Here is a 13975-nt window from a genome sequence, read left to right on the forward strand (position 1 = left end):
GCCATTTCATCTTGTTTTCCTAGTGAAATATGGAACAACACTGGTGTTCCTGCAAATTCCCTTTGAAGGGAATTCTTTTAAAGGAATGTAATTGCCGTAGTATGGTTTACAAGGGAAAGGTATTGAAAGCAACCCTCATCAACTTCATACTTGGTATGCATCAAATTTTTATTTATTCTGCGGAAGTGAAAAAAAGAAATTTCATAAGCCATGAAAAATTTGGGAATAAATGTGAAACTTTTTTGGCAGTATAAAATATTAATGTTCTGTTTAATTTCTACCTCTGAAATTGATCACAGACTGAGTCCAGTTTCTTACTCTTCACTTTAAACAACTAAAAAATCATGAGTTTTCTTTAACTTCTTCACAAAAAGTGATATGGTGAGAGAATCAAATCACTGTTACAATGAGAAATACCTTAAAAAGTAAAATAAAACCTTATTATTGTATAGCTCTTTTAATAGGCAACTTGCCTAATTAATCATAACGTTTTTAATAAAATGTTTATTTTAAAATATTTTATGTAAAAATTTCATTTTCTGAAATACAAATAGGAAAATGTATAATGTTCTAAATTTTGATTGTGTTAGTCTCTTATTGTCTCTCTCTTATACTTCATGTGGGTCAAAGTAAGCAGCATTTGAATACAGTGAAAATATCAAGATATTCCACTTACCTGGGTGAACCTGTTTAATGTCTTCATTGGACCCACAAGTGTTTGAAGTATGTTGCAATTAAAACCAAATATTGAAATCATGGCATTGCTTACTATTAGAACTCTAAAAATACAACTTCTTCAGGAAGATAATGATGAGTTAAGCAAGATCCATCATCGTCATGGCTGGGCTTTGCGAACGAAGATTTGGGAAGGGCTCTACCCACATTTGTTACAAGCGCGCTGGTGGCTAAAAAGGCCAATACGAGATAGACGCGTCCGGTTGCAAAAGGCACAGCAGAAAGACTCCTTAGGTTGTATATTCTGCAAGACACGATTCTTTCTGCATTGTCTTTTCTCCTCGAGAGTGATCCTGTGTGCGTTCTCAAAGGAAGCAGCAGCGTTATAGATGGTGTGTCTCCAGGCTTTCCGATTGGAGGCCAGAGTAGACCAGTTATGGTGATCAATATGGCCAAGGCTGAGATGTTGTTTCAGGGAGTCCTTGTATCTTTTCTTCTGGGCTCCTCTCTTGTGGCAGCCGGTGGCAAGTTCACCATAAACAAAGATCTTAGGGAGGCGGTGGTCCTTCATCCTTGAGACGTGTAGCAAGATCCATCAATGACATTAATTAACAACTTACTTATACATGGTTTAACTCTACTTTTTAGTAAAGACCTCATATGCATGATGTTCTGAAGTGCCTGTTAGTAAGATAAGAGCTGTGGATTTCCAGTAGATTTTAGTCTCAGACATCAGCTTTCAGAAAAAGTCTTTCTAAACTTTCCTGTCTTGGCCTGTAACACACTTTCCCACATTTTTAACTCTCCTGTCCCCTCCCTCTATGTATACTCCATTACTTCAGTATGACAAATTCTATGGAGATTTTGCATGGAGGCCTAAACTTACAGATGACTTATAGATCTAATGTGTTCTCTTATTTTCTCTTGTGAATGGTAATTATTTGGTATTATGTTTCTAATGTGGAGTGCATGAAAACCTGTCCCTTCTGTGACATGAGGAATGGCCTGTTTACTTGCATGCCTTCAAATTCTGTCTAAGTGACTGGGAACAAGACCATACAGACTTAATGATCTATTTACCAATTCTAATAACAAAAATTGTTTAATATGAGAAAGATCTTATTGTCTATGAATCCATTAAAATATCCTTCACCACATGATCTTGCTTCCCTCTCAGAGAGCTATAGTCTGTATTTCTTCGTTTCCATTTTTCTTTAAAGACTATTGTGTTTTAAATTATCTTGTCAGTGAAGTTCTTTATTTGGTTTATTGTGTCTTTTTCTTCTGTATATTAACTTCTGACATTTGCAAAAAAAAGACTTGTGCTTTCTTTTCACAATGTTGATGCTGTTAAATGACCTTAAAATGTTGGACAAGGAGAAAGCAGAGCATTAACTGACTGAAGTGCATTGGTATTAGGAAGGTTAAATACACCTTTCTCTCCTTCTAAAAATAAGTATATGATCTTTATGGTCTGTTTGGCTTGTTTTAAATGTATTTTCTCAAAGTAAAATTACTTTCTCAAATCCCTTTCTCACTTTAATTTTGCTCTGTGCACAGTGTCTATTTCAGTAACTTCCAGGGGACTGGGTTTTATTTACTGTGTATTCTTAATATGACTTAGCATTTTCTTAGCATTTTCATGCTAATAGGGATTTTGAGACTGGTGGACTAATAAAATGCAATTGTTCTTGTTTAAACTGTTTCCAGGTACATCTACCTTTATGGAAGCATTAGCAGCAAATGGTACAACCAACATACAGACATCTGTAACAGGAGTGACAGCCAGCAAACGAAGGTTTATTGATGACAGGAGAGATCAGCCTTTTGATAAAAGGCTACGTTTCAGCGTGAGACAAACGGAGAGTGCGTACCGGTACAGAGACATTGTTGTCAGGAAACAAGATGGATTCACACATATTTTGCTATCAACAAAATCATCTGAAAATAATTCATTAAATCCAGAGGTCAGAACAATTCTGATTTTGGGAGGGGAAGGGTGCTGGGGGAATTTGAAGTCCTTGCCTCATTTATGCCTCTTATTCAGGCACAAACATACAAAAAACAAAATACAGATTCTTGCAAGATGTTACAATTACAATTGACTTTATGCATAATTCACTTGAGTTTAAAAACTGTTATCTGACAGTGTAGATGTACTGTCTTTTATAACACATGCAGTGATTTACGAAGTGCAACTTGAAAAAGCTTTAGCCTCAATTAAGGTTGTTTTTTTTTTCTGTACTGGTTGCATGTGCCATCTGCTGTCCAAATTACAGAAATGCTGAATGAGTGCTTCAGTTACAGATAACATCTAATAGATCTTTCCTTAATGATTTAATTATCTTAGTCTAATTACATTTTTAAAATGCAAAGCTTCTAATACTTTAACTTTCTTTTTTTTGGATAATGAAGAAAGTTAACTTTTCTAATATGATGGTTGAGTGGACCCTAAGGAAAAATTAAAGATGTCGAAGATCTCACGGGGGGAGGAAGGGAAGAGCAACATGCTACTTTTTAATGATGGATTAAAATAATTCTTATGAAATTTTTATCTTTCAGGTAATGAAGGAAGTCCAAAGTGCACTGAACACAGCAGCTGCAGATGACAGTAAACTTGTGCTGTTCAGTGCAGTTGGTAGCATTTTCTGCTGTGGTCTTGATTTTATTTATTTTATACGACGTTTAACAGATGATAGAAAAAAGGAAAGCACTAAGATGGCAGAAGCTATTAGGTATGTAAGATTATCTTTAGTCATCTGATGGGTATCCTTCATCATGTAACCTGGCTTGTTTTATCTTTTTCATTTTAAAAGCCTCTAATTCAAAAAGATCACAGACATTCCCCTGTTATGAGATATACTGTGCAGCACTTCTTTATACTTTCTGTCCCTTTCTCTTTGGGTTATCATTTCACACATCACTATTTTTACTTTTAAAATTGAACTATGAAAACTGTGAGTATGGTAATAGTCCTCCAGTTAAAACCAATTTTAAAATACTTAAATAGCCATAGGGTTTCAGGAAAACAAATTTAATACACAAAAATATGAGATGTGCATTGAATGAGTAACTTGATGTAGTATGTTGAGAGCAGTGAAGTGATGGATATTTTAGAGGAGTAGATTAATACTAGTAAACATCATCTCAACACTAGGTACCAAACCTAACATTTAAACAAAATTAGCTGAATTACTACTAAGTAGAAGAAAATATATGGAAAAGAAGTATGTGTCTCAGAGACGTGTTTTCACAGAACAAACAAGTAGCTTATCATTTGAACACAGGTCTTGAGATTCTGGTGTCTTGTATACTTTCAGAGTATCTGTATTCTTTCAGAGACCTGTCTTGTGTTGTTATTATCGATATTCAAGAAAAGACCATGTGGCATGTAAAGTCTGTGTCATTGGAAGCACAGTTGGTTCATAAAGATGATTGTAGTTATTTTTGTTAAAGGAAATTTTTCAGTCTTTCCATGTATAAGTTGGTTATGCAGTAACTTCAGATGTGGCCAGAGGCTCTTAACACTGAGCTTCTATCACTGGTTTAATTTGGGCCCTTCCAGAAACCTGATCTTTCACCTATTATTCTTTGTTAATAAAATGGTCAAAGGTAACTTAAAAGGCCTACAAATACACCTCCCCTTTCAAATATAATAATGGTATTTTTCATTTGTGTGCTAGAGATTATACTCTCTGGAATATTCAGACAGGGTGAACATTTTCTTAAGTCTCTGGATGGGATGTTTGCATGATGACTTGTGTAAGATGGTTCCAGAAATTTTTTTTGCTTTTAGCTATTTTAGTTCACTTGAATGAGTTAAGAAGCAGCATGATAACCTTTAGTGATGAAAGTAATACAGTAAAATTGTCCTGTTTCACAGAAATACAAAAGTATGTAATGCAGATAAAGAGCAAACTTTAAAATAACCTCTATGTGTATACGTACACATATGCTTACTTTTTCCTGACAAGCTCTTGAAGGCGTTACTGTTTGAGAACATCCACGCTTTGTGGGTACTGGAATGAATTGGCATTTTTTTGTTGACAATGAGGATGAGAATATGCATTTGTAACTTAATAACATAGTACCCAGATCATTATGACCAACCAAGAGAAGGTAGACAAGGAGGGAAAGTTTACAGGTGCGTGATCTGTGATAATAGAGCTCTACTGTTCGTGGTTGGTTTATAATTTTAAAAGACAGATTTATTTATTATGAAAAGCTGTGTCCCAGTAGTCCAGAAATGCTCCTTAAGGAAAATCATTAATGCTTTGCCCATCTTCATTTATACCTTATTACCTTCACTTAAAATACATGTAGTTACCTTATACCAATGCCATACATAAATACAGTGAAAACTACTAGGGTTGTAGCCACAGTTTTGGTGCCCAGAGGTGAGGTATGGCTGCAGCCTTATCTGAGAATGCTGTGAGGCATGTGAATATACCTCAAGTGACAGGTCAGCTGATGCTTCTGGGAGAGGTGTTAAATCTGAACCTGCCAAACTACTGTGCTTTGTTGGGCTGGGAGCAATGCTAGGCTTTTACAGAAGCAGAAGATGGTCGAGGTTGGAAGGGTCATCTTGTTCAACCTGCCTCAGCTCAAGCAAGGTCACCTAAAGCAGGTTTCCTGGGACCGTGTTTAGGCTGGGGTTTTTTAATGTATCCAGAGATGGAGAGTCCAGGACCTTGTTGGCTACCTGTTCGGTCACCCTCACAGTAAAAAAGTATTTCCTACTGTTCAGGGGGACCTTGTGTTTCAGTCTGTGCTCACTGGGCACCACTGAAAGGAGCCTGGCTCTGTCCTCTTTGCATCACCCTTCAGGTATTTATACACATTGATGACAAACCCCTGAGCCTTCTCTTCTCCAAGCTGAACAGTCCCAGCTCTCTCAGTCCCTGGGTCATCTTGGTGGCCCTTTACTAGACCATCTTGAATCTCTCTTTCACTAGAGAGCCCATAACTGGCTCTGGACACCAGGGCTGAGCAGAGGGGCAGGATAACCTCCCTCAACCTCCTGACAACGTTCCTCCTAAAGCAGCACAGGATACTATTGGCCTTCTTTGCCACAAAGGCGCACTGCTGGCTCAAATTCAACTTAGTGTCCGCCAGGAATCCTAGCTCATTTTCTGCTGCGCTGCTTTCCAGCTATTTGGCTTCCAGCATGTATTGGTGCCTGGGGTTGTTCCTCTCCAGGCACAGGACTTTGTACTTCCCTTTGTTGAACTTCATGAAGTTCTCCAACTTGTCAAGGTCCCTCTGGATGGCAGCACAACTCTCTGTTGTATCATGAGCAAACTTGTGGAGGGTACGCTCTGCCCCATCCTCCAGATCATAAGTGAAGCTGTTGAACAGTGCTGGACCCATCACCGACCGCCTGGGGTGCAACACTAATTACTGGCCTCCAACTAGGCTTCATGCCACTGGTCACCGCCCTCTGGGCCAGCCATTCAGACATTTTTCAGTCCACCTCACTGTCTGCTCATCCAGCTCATACATCAACAGCTTGACTATGAAACTCTTATGGGAGACAGTGCTAAAAGCCTCACTGATGTCTCTGTAGACAATATCCACTGCTCTTCCCTCATCCACCAAATAACCACCTCATTGCGGAAGGTTGTCAGGTTGGTTTTGAAAGTGATGTTACTGTGGAGATTAATTATTATGGAGTTTTCAAGAGCTGGTGTATTTTACTCTCTCAATATATGTAGTGAGTGCATGTTTCTGTTTCTCTTCAGGAATTTTGTGAATACTTTTATTCAGTTTAAGAAGCCTATCATTGTAGCAGTAAATGGCCCAGCCATTGGACTTGGAGCATCTATATTGCCTCTGTGTGACGTGGTTTGGGCTAACGAGAAGGCTTGGTTTCAGACACCATACACTACTTTTGGACAAAGTCCAGATGGATGTTCATCCCTTACATTCCCTCGGATAATGGGCCTGGCTTCTGTAAGTAGTTTGCAGGGTAGGGGCCGACAGCTTCACAGTTCAGTTGTGATAATTTATCCAGCGTGATTTCAAGACTTTTTGCCTTTGCTGTGTTGTCTTTTTCTTAGTTTTTTTTCTTTCTCTCATGAAAACCTTTCATGAGAAACCACTCTTTTTTAGCTTCTCTGCTCCATGCTCTTACAAGCTAGTCTTCACCTACATGCACGGAACAGAAAGAAGGTGTGGGACTGAATCCCACATCATGGGCACCTTTAACCCTGATGGTGTGGGAAGGGTTATGTCCTGTATACCAAGACACACCTTCCCTGCCAGTGCCTCTGAAGATCAGCCAGCAGTGTCTTGCGTTCAGCACAGCATCAGAGTGTAGCAGAGAACGGGCTGCTCTGCCCTCGGTGTCGTTACATGGCAGAGCACTGTGTCACCACCCAGCAGCAGTCTTACACTAGTATGCAAAATAAGTATTTCAGCTTCCATGCACCCGTAACAAAAAAGCTATTTAAAAACCTCTTACCTACATTATTTTCATGTTCCTTAGTGTTTTTCATGCTGTGTTCTTTGAAAACTTAGACCTACGTCACATTCCAGTTTGACCAGTATGAATGTAAAAGCCAGTTTTTTCCCTGTAGGTATTTATTGATTTAAAAATATAGATTTCAATATACTAAACCACCACTTTGATCAGATCTAATGACTAATTGTATAATGTCTGGATTTAGTTATTAGAAGAGAATAGAAAAGGTAACTGAAATAGATTAACAGTTATAAGAGTAATATTTTAGCATGTTTCAAACTACTGATTGTTCCTTTCCCTTTTTATTTGGCCATCCATCTGCTCATCCATCCATTCCATCCATCCTCGTCCTTTAGAGACTTGTGGTTGTTACTTTTAATTTCTTTAGAAGTTGTACGAAAAACACAAGAAGCTCTTCCCTAGTGTACTCTTCCATGTGTGTTTGTGAATGCTTTCATTTTTAAATATAAAGACTTAAATTGAAAGCTTCCAGTGCTAACAATTCCATAATGTTCAGTGCAGAAGGGGAGAAAAAAAATCCACTGTTTTCATACTCTCCCTGACCCTCTGCAGTATAGCAACGTTGGTGCTGTATGGGACAAAATTGAACTTTACTCAGCAGATTTCATGAAATATGTTCACAATCCATACTGAAGACTTTGATAAAGCAGCATGCTTTTCATCTCTAAAAGGGAGAGAGAAGTCAGCAGAAAGATGTTATGAGTGAGATGCAAAACATTCAGGGGGGAAAAAAATTAAAATATCATACAAAAGAAAGAATTAAGCCCTCTGTGTGCATCATAAAGTTTTCTACAAATGTATCAATTCAGCAATATTAGTCCCACCTTTAACTCTTGTAAGTCAGATTCAGTGTAATGTTGTTAGCAGCAGCAGCTATGTAAAAATCTTCAATTGCAAGATTGCTGGAAATATTTTTCCTGTGGGATCAGTCTTGGCTAGTGAACAGGTCTATCATGGATAGTTTTTTTTCACAGAATACATTCAACAGCAGTCTTATTACAGGAAATCTGAAGCCCAAACCTTAGAATTCAAAACTGATACTGCGTATTGGGAATACCAAGAATTTTAGAAGTGTTCTCAAACTTAGCTTTTGAGTATGAAAATAATCTGCAGTAGAGATTAAGGTGACATCTGTATGGAGAGATATGTTATTGTGTGTTTGCTGTGGAGTTCTTGCTCTGGTTGTCTGGTCTGGGTATAGAGCGCAGGAACCGTGTGATCAAGCATCACACACTGGGTTTCCCTGTCAGTCCCCAGTATGCTTGGCAGCATTACTTGTGCTTTTCTGTCAGTCATGAGGGGTACACGTTTCCATAGTGCCTGTAATCCACATCAGAGTCAGGATCTCGGGTTCTACAGACACCAGCTGTCACCTGATCATAGTGCAAGAGAACTGAGATGCTCATGGCCCCAGTGCCTGTGGCCTTGCACGAAAGGTCCCTGGTGAGCCTCAAAGTTCCTCTGTGGAAGGAGAAAGACAGACTGGGTAGAAAATGAAGGTTTCTAGTGAGACTCTTATGTTAGTGAAATATTTTTATCAACCTCATTTCTATTGCTATATTGTTACCTTTCTTGGAAAGTAACCACAAGTGTGTTAATTTTTACAGCAGGTACAAGGCATGATTATATGGTTAAAGCTTGTATAGCAGTGGGTCTCCAGCATATATTGTGTGTAGATCAGAAGTGAAGATGCCAGAGCAAGACATTTCCCTTCAAAACCTGTTAAGTGAGAATATTAATGGGAATGCTCAGTTCGTGTGAGGCTTTATGCTAATATTGTGTTACAGATGGCAGAAATAAGATAACTGCACCATTCTCACTTAAGTTCTTCCATGTTCAGGAGAATTCAGCAATTGCCACTTAGTTTTAGGAAAAAAAATATCAAGGTTTTCTAGCATTAATTTTTATCCATTCTACCAAAGATACATGTGAAGAATATGTAGGTCTGACCAAATGACTTAAATTTTTGCCTTTCCTAATTACTATTTAGATTGACTTCACATTTTGATCTTTGATATAAACATTAAGTATTTTTCAAAATTATTTTGAAAGAATATCCACATCTGCACATCTGCTTAGGAAAAAGGATATATCTTTTTAGACAAGCTTGTGTACATCACTGTTTTTTAGCTAGTGTTCCAGGTTATTATCATTCACATGTATTCTGGAAAATTAGAGGAAATGGTTAACGAACCTTTATATTTAATTTTGCATTCACAGAAGGTAGAACTGTAGGAGTATAGAATTTGACCATAGTGCAAGAGATTTGAGGTTTTTATAAACTAATATGTGTGAATCACAGCTTTCTGTATTAAGTATGAGAGATGTGCTGATGATAAATTTTAAGGAAGGAAATGCCGGTAGAATCCAGATTTTGTATTTCATTACAAGGGGCAAGTAATAGACTGCAGATATTAGACTTCAAATTGCTTCATCTGTAAAATGTCAACATCCCCAGGAAATAGATAATTTGAGGTCCTTAATTGAAAGTTGCTGAAATAATTACCAAAACTTCCAGTATTAGAAAACATTTAAAAACTCAGAATTTTGCCCTCAGGTTTGGGTGTTTCATAGCAGCATTATTTCCTATATTTCAAGAGTCCAGTAATGGGTTTGTCATACTTTTCAGTGCAAATAAGTCATTAAGAAACAGTAAAACTGATTCTTTTTTTTCTTGAGGTTTACTATTACTCTGACTTTTTAGTTTCCACTGGCTGTTTCCATGCAGATGTCACTGCAAACAAAGTTTAACTATATAAGAAACTTCACTAAAGGTAGAATTAAAGTGGTTGTAGGACAAAGCTTTAATGGGGAAATTAGTAAATAGGGAAGTGCATGATAATTACAAATCAAAAATATTTACAGAACTGGAGACCACCTTGTTGCATAGAATGTAGTAGTCAGTTCTGTACCTTTAAACTATGTGCAAGACCTTTTAAATACTGTTGGTTTTTAATAAGACTGCTATATAAGATTTTGAAAGGATTTATCAATTCGATGTTGAACTTCTGAAGATGTGAATGTTTATTTTCTACAAATTTGTTCAGAAATTGGCATACATTATTATAAAGGGCAAGTTTTGTTGTTTTACAAATTTGCCAGGCATTAAAACCTATTGCCACATACACAGATAACCAAGTAAGCAATACTGCAAGAAAGCCAGAGTTAACAAACATTCACAGCCAGGAAATAACAAAAGATATTTTCACATTTAAGCCTTAATCATAGACCTCCATATTTTAATAACTACTGACATAGTACTAGTCAACAACATGGATCAACCATCTGTAGGCCAGTCTTTCTCTTTTTTAATTAAAACTTGGAAGAGCTATAGTAAAAACTATTTCAAATAGTGCAGGCATTTTTCTTGTTCTTTTCAAACATTTTTCCTTTAATGAGTTTTGTCTCATTACATTTCATACCAGAAGTAACTTTTTATCCCTTCAGGCCAATGAAATGTTGTTCAGTGGAAGGAAGTTGACGGCGCAGGAAGCTTGTGCCAAAGGACTCGTCTCTCAAGTGTTTTGGCCGGGAACATTCACACAAGAAGTAATGGTTCGAATTAAAGAACTTGTCACATGCCATTCAGTTGTAAGTTTCCTTTATTTTCTTATATTTTGATGATTAGATGAATAAAAATTACTCCAATTATTATTAGACTGCATCGTTTTGTCCTCCAAAAACAAAAGAGACCATTTTCATGAAACAAGGACTGTATTATAGTACAGCAATGGTTTTTGACATATTTTTATGTATCTTTCTGTTTCTGGGGGTTTTAGGATTTTTTTTTTTTTAAATTTATATCTAACTCTTCTTAACCATGATGTACTCTGGCATATAATAAAGGACATAAACCAGCATTGGATTTTTTATAATATAATTTGGTTTTAACATAGTTGCTTAAGTCCAACTTACTCTAACCAACAATGTAAACAGTTGCCATAATATCTGCACAGAAACACAGAAATCTTGAATTGTCTTGAGTTGTAATTTAAATTACCATGGAAATAAATAGTCTTTGACGTTATGTTTAACTTAGTTTTATGAGTAACACCTAGTGCAGTCATGGTTGTGTGCAGTACTGGCAGTTGCACAAGACAGCTAAAACTGCCACTATTTGATGCTTTTTTGCAAGAAAAGGTTTAGTACAAAATAACTGTCCTGTGTGTTCTGTGCATTAGAAATGTTGGATTTTAAAGCAAGTTAAAAGTTTTCTAAATGGAAAAGCAGATGAGATTTTTTTTCAGTGTATCTTAAGTGCTCAAGAAATTCAAGATCTGCCTGGTTATTAAAACAGTACTGAATAATAGTGTTATGTGCGTACCAAAATGGACTTGGAGTTTTCCCTGGTTATACGACCATATTATTGTTATTTTATTGTTTTTGTTATTTCCACATTTTTCTGCACTTTTAAATTTTGCTGGTGTAAGATAAAGGAAATTTTGTGTGATGCTACATGAAAGACTATAAGAAATGTTTCTTATAGTCATAGTATGCCCATGAATTGATAAGCTTAAGTTCATAATCAACTTTGAGATCCGTTCATATAACCTGTAAGTGCATGTGTTGCTTAGTTCTCGTGTAATGCTAACCCAACTCCCCTTTTTTATTTTTGGCCTAGGTACTTGAAGAATCCAAAGCTTTAGTACGTAACATCATGAAGGTGGAGTTGGAACAAGCAAACGAAAAGGAGTGTGAAGTTTTGAAGAAAATCTGGGGCTCAGCACAAGGGATGGACTCAATGTTAAAATATCTGCAGAACAGAATCGATGAGTTCTGATGAGATGCCCATTGACACTGGAATTGTATTTCTTGGACATCAGGGCAAACAAAATATGCCCATTTAAAAAAAAAAAACCTATATAAACTAACCCCTTGTTCAACTTGGGAACAGGAGTGGACATACACACCCCCCTCCCCTTTTATTGTCAAGGGGTTTAAAAGTACTGTATCACTTAAATTTGAACAAAACTCCTTTTTCCCTGATTGTTACATGCAGATATATATACACACACACAAGTGTATGTGTGTGCATATATATATATGTCTTTTATATATATATAAATGTAATATGTGTGTGAGAGCGTGTACGTAGACACACACACACAAGCTAAAAAATGATAGAGTGCACTACCAAACATCTCTTTAAAAGCTCTAGTTTTTGTTATCTTTGGCTAGTACTGTATCAAATAGAGAATTAATTAAAAAGTGAATGGTGTTGCATTATTTTCTGTGTGGCAGGGAAGTCTGGAATAATGCTTTTCTTTTTCATGAGAATACAGAATTGAAACGGGTATTAGCCAGCCCTTACTTTCTCTGCCCAATGAGTCAGCTAAGATACAAGCTGTTGTCTCAGAAGAAGGTTGAAATACCTCAAGTAATGGAACATTCTGAAATTTTGGGGAACTAGACCCTATTAAGGTTAAATCACACATATCCCCAAAAAGAGAGTGTGCTCAGGATGAATAATGCTAAGAAAACACTCTGTCCTTTTTTGGGAGGGAGGTATAGAGGGGTGGGAGGAAGGGGGCAGGAATATGTTTGATTCTTACCCAGACAGCATGAAGAAACCACTGTCTCTTAGGGAAGGGGAATGAGGGAAAGTGGGAGGGAAATGGAAGGGGAAAGGAAAAAAAAAACCACAACACAAAAAAGCTCATTTTGCAGTATTAGTGAATCACTGAATATCTTATGTATGAATATCCTAAGTTATAAGTTAGTTTTAGTGGGTTTTTAAAAAACCTCTCTGGGTTTATTTTTGTTTTGTTTTGTTTTTTTGTTTCTTTGTTTTGTTTCTTTTTTTTTAATAACTACATAAGTGCTTCTGTTGCTGGGTGAGAATACTACTTCATATACAGTTTGGGTTTTGTTTTTGGTTCTTTTTTTTCCTATTTGCTGGTTTAATTGATGTATTACACCAAAAATGCATTTTATGTTCATAAATTTTAGTTTCACTTAGAATATATTATTTAATAAGTTAAAATTCTTTTGGCACACTATTAAGTAAAAAAAAACAAAAAACCTTTTAAAAAAACTACCTTATATTAGATGTTTAATGTTCTTTGTCTATGCTTTTTTATTATTTGAAATATACACTATATGCAGTATGGTGTAAAAGAGTGCCCTGTGTAAATAGACCTATTTTGCATTCCTTTCAGGAGTGGTTATTGATTCCTGACTGCAGATATCTATTATTACTTGGGTATCTGTGCTTGCAATCTTATTGAATGTATTATGAAGAATGAAAAAGAAATCAAACCTTATTTTTGTACAGTTTTGAAGTTTTTACTTGGAACTGACCCACCTCCCCTTCCCAGTGGAGAGCTGTACAGTGTGTAAATCTGCCTTTACCTTGGATTGGTACAGTATTTTTGCATCTGTGGGACCTACTTCTTTGTTCTAGTAGTTTGAACTATATATAAACTGTACAATCTGTAAAGTTTTTATAGAATAAATATTCAGCTGTGAAAACTGGTTAAATAAAACTAATATTTCTTAACACATTTTAAATGTGGTTCTCTCATAGAGTTATCTTTTTCAAAGACATTTTCATTCTGATTTTAAAGTAAAAGTTGCTGAAACAAATCTCGTAAATTAGAGGCTTCAATATTTATGTGGGGTTTTTTAAAAAGCTCTTAATTTCCTTAAAATTTAAACATGAATATTAGTTTATAGTTGCAAATTACATAGACATTTTCTCTTACAGGATGTAGACAGGGGAAGAAGACATAGAAAGTAATTCTAATTTTAATTATTTTGTTACAGTTCCAAAAGAAATGTAAATGTTTCTTTGCAATCTCTTAAAAATGGGTCATT

General features: G+C 36.2%; 1 protein-coding gene across 2 annotated transcripts in view; it reads left to right on the forward strand.

Moving 5' to 3' along the window:
• Positions 1-13669, forward strand: part of CDYL (chromodomain Y like) — a 107011-nt gene extending 93342 nt beyond the window's left edge. Inside the window, exons 3-7 of one of the 2 annotated variants that reach the window (XM_032692108.1) lie at positions 2386-2642; positions 3238-3410; positions 6417-6627; positions 10607-10750; positions 11781-13669. In XM_032692108.1, coding sequence (XP_032547999.1) covers positions 2386-2642; positions 3238-3410; positions 6417-6627; positions 10607-10750; positions 11781-11939 — 944 coding nt within the window. In that variant the 3' untranslated portion in view covers positions 11940-13669. Of the gene's footprint in view, positions 1-2385; positions 2643-3237; positions 3411-6416; positions 6628-7494; positions 8610-10606; positions 10751-11780 lie in introns of those variants that run through there. The other variant, XM_032692112.1, reaches the window with a different exon arrangement.
• The last annotated feature ends 306 nt before the right edge of the window (positions 13670-13975 follow it).

The sequence above is a fragment of the Chiroxiphia lanceolata genome, chromosome 1 (genome assembly GCF_009829145.1).
Source record: "Chiroxiphia lanceolata isolate bChiLan1 chromosome 1, bChiLan1.pri, whole genome shotgun sequence".
Lineage (NCBI taxonomy): Eukaryota > Metazoa > Chordata > Aves > Passeriformes > Pipridae > Chiroxiphia > Chiroxiphia lanceolata.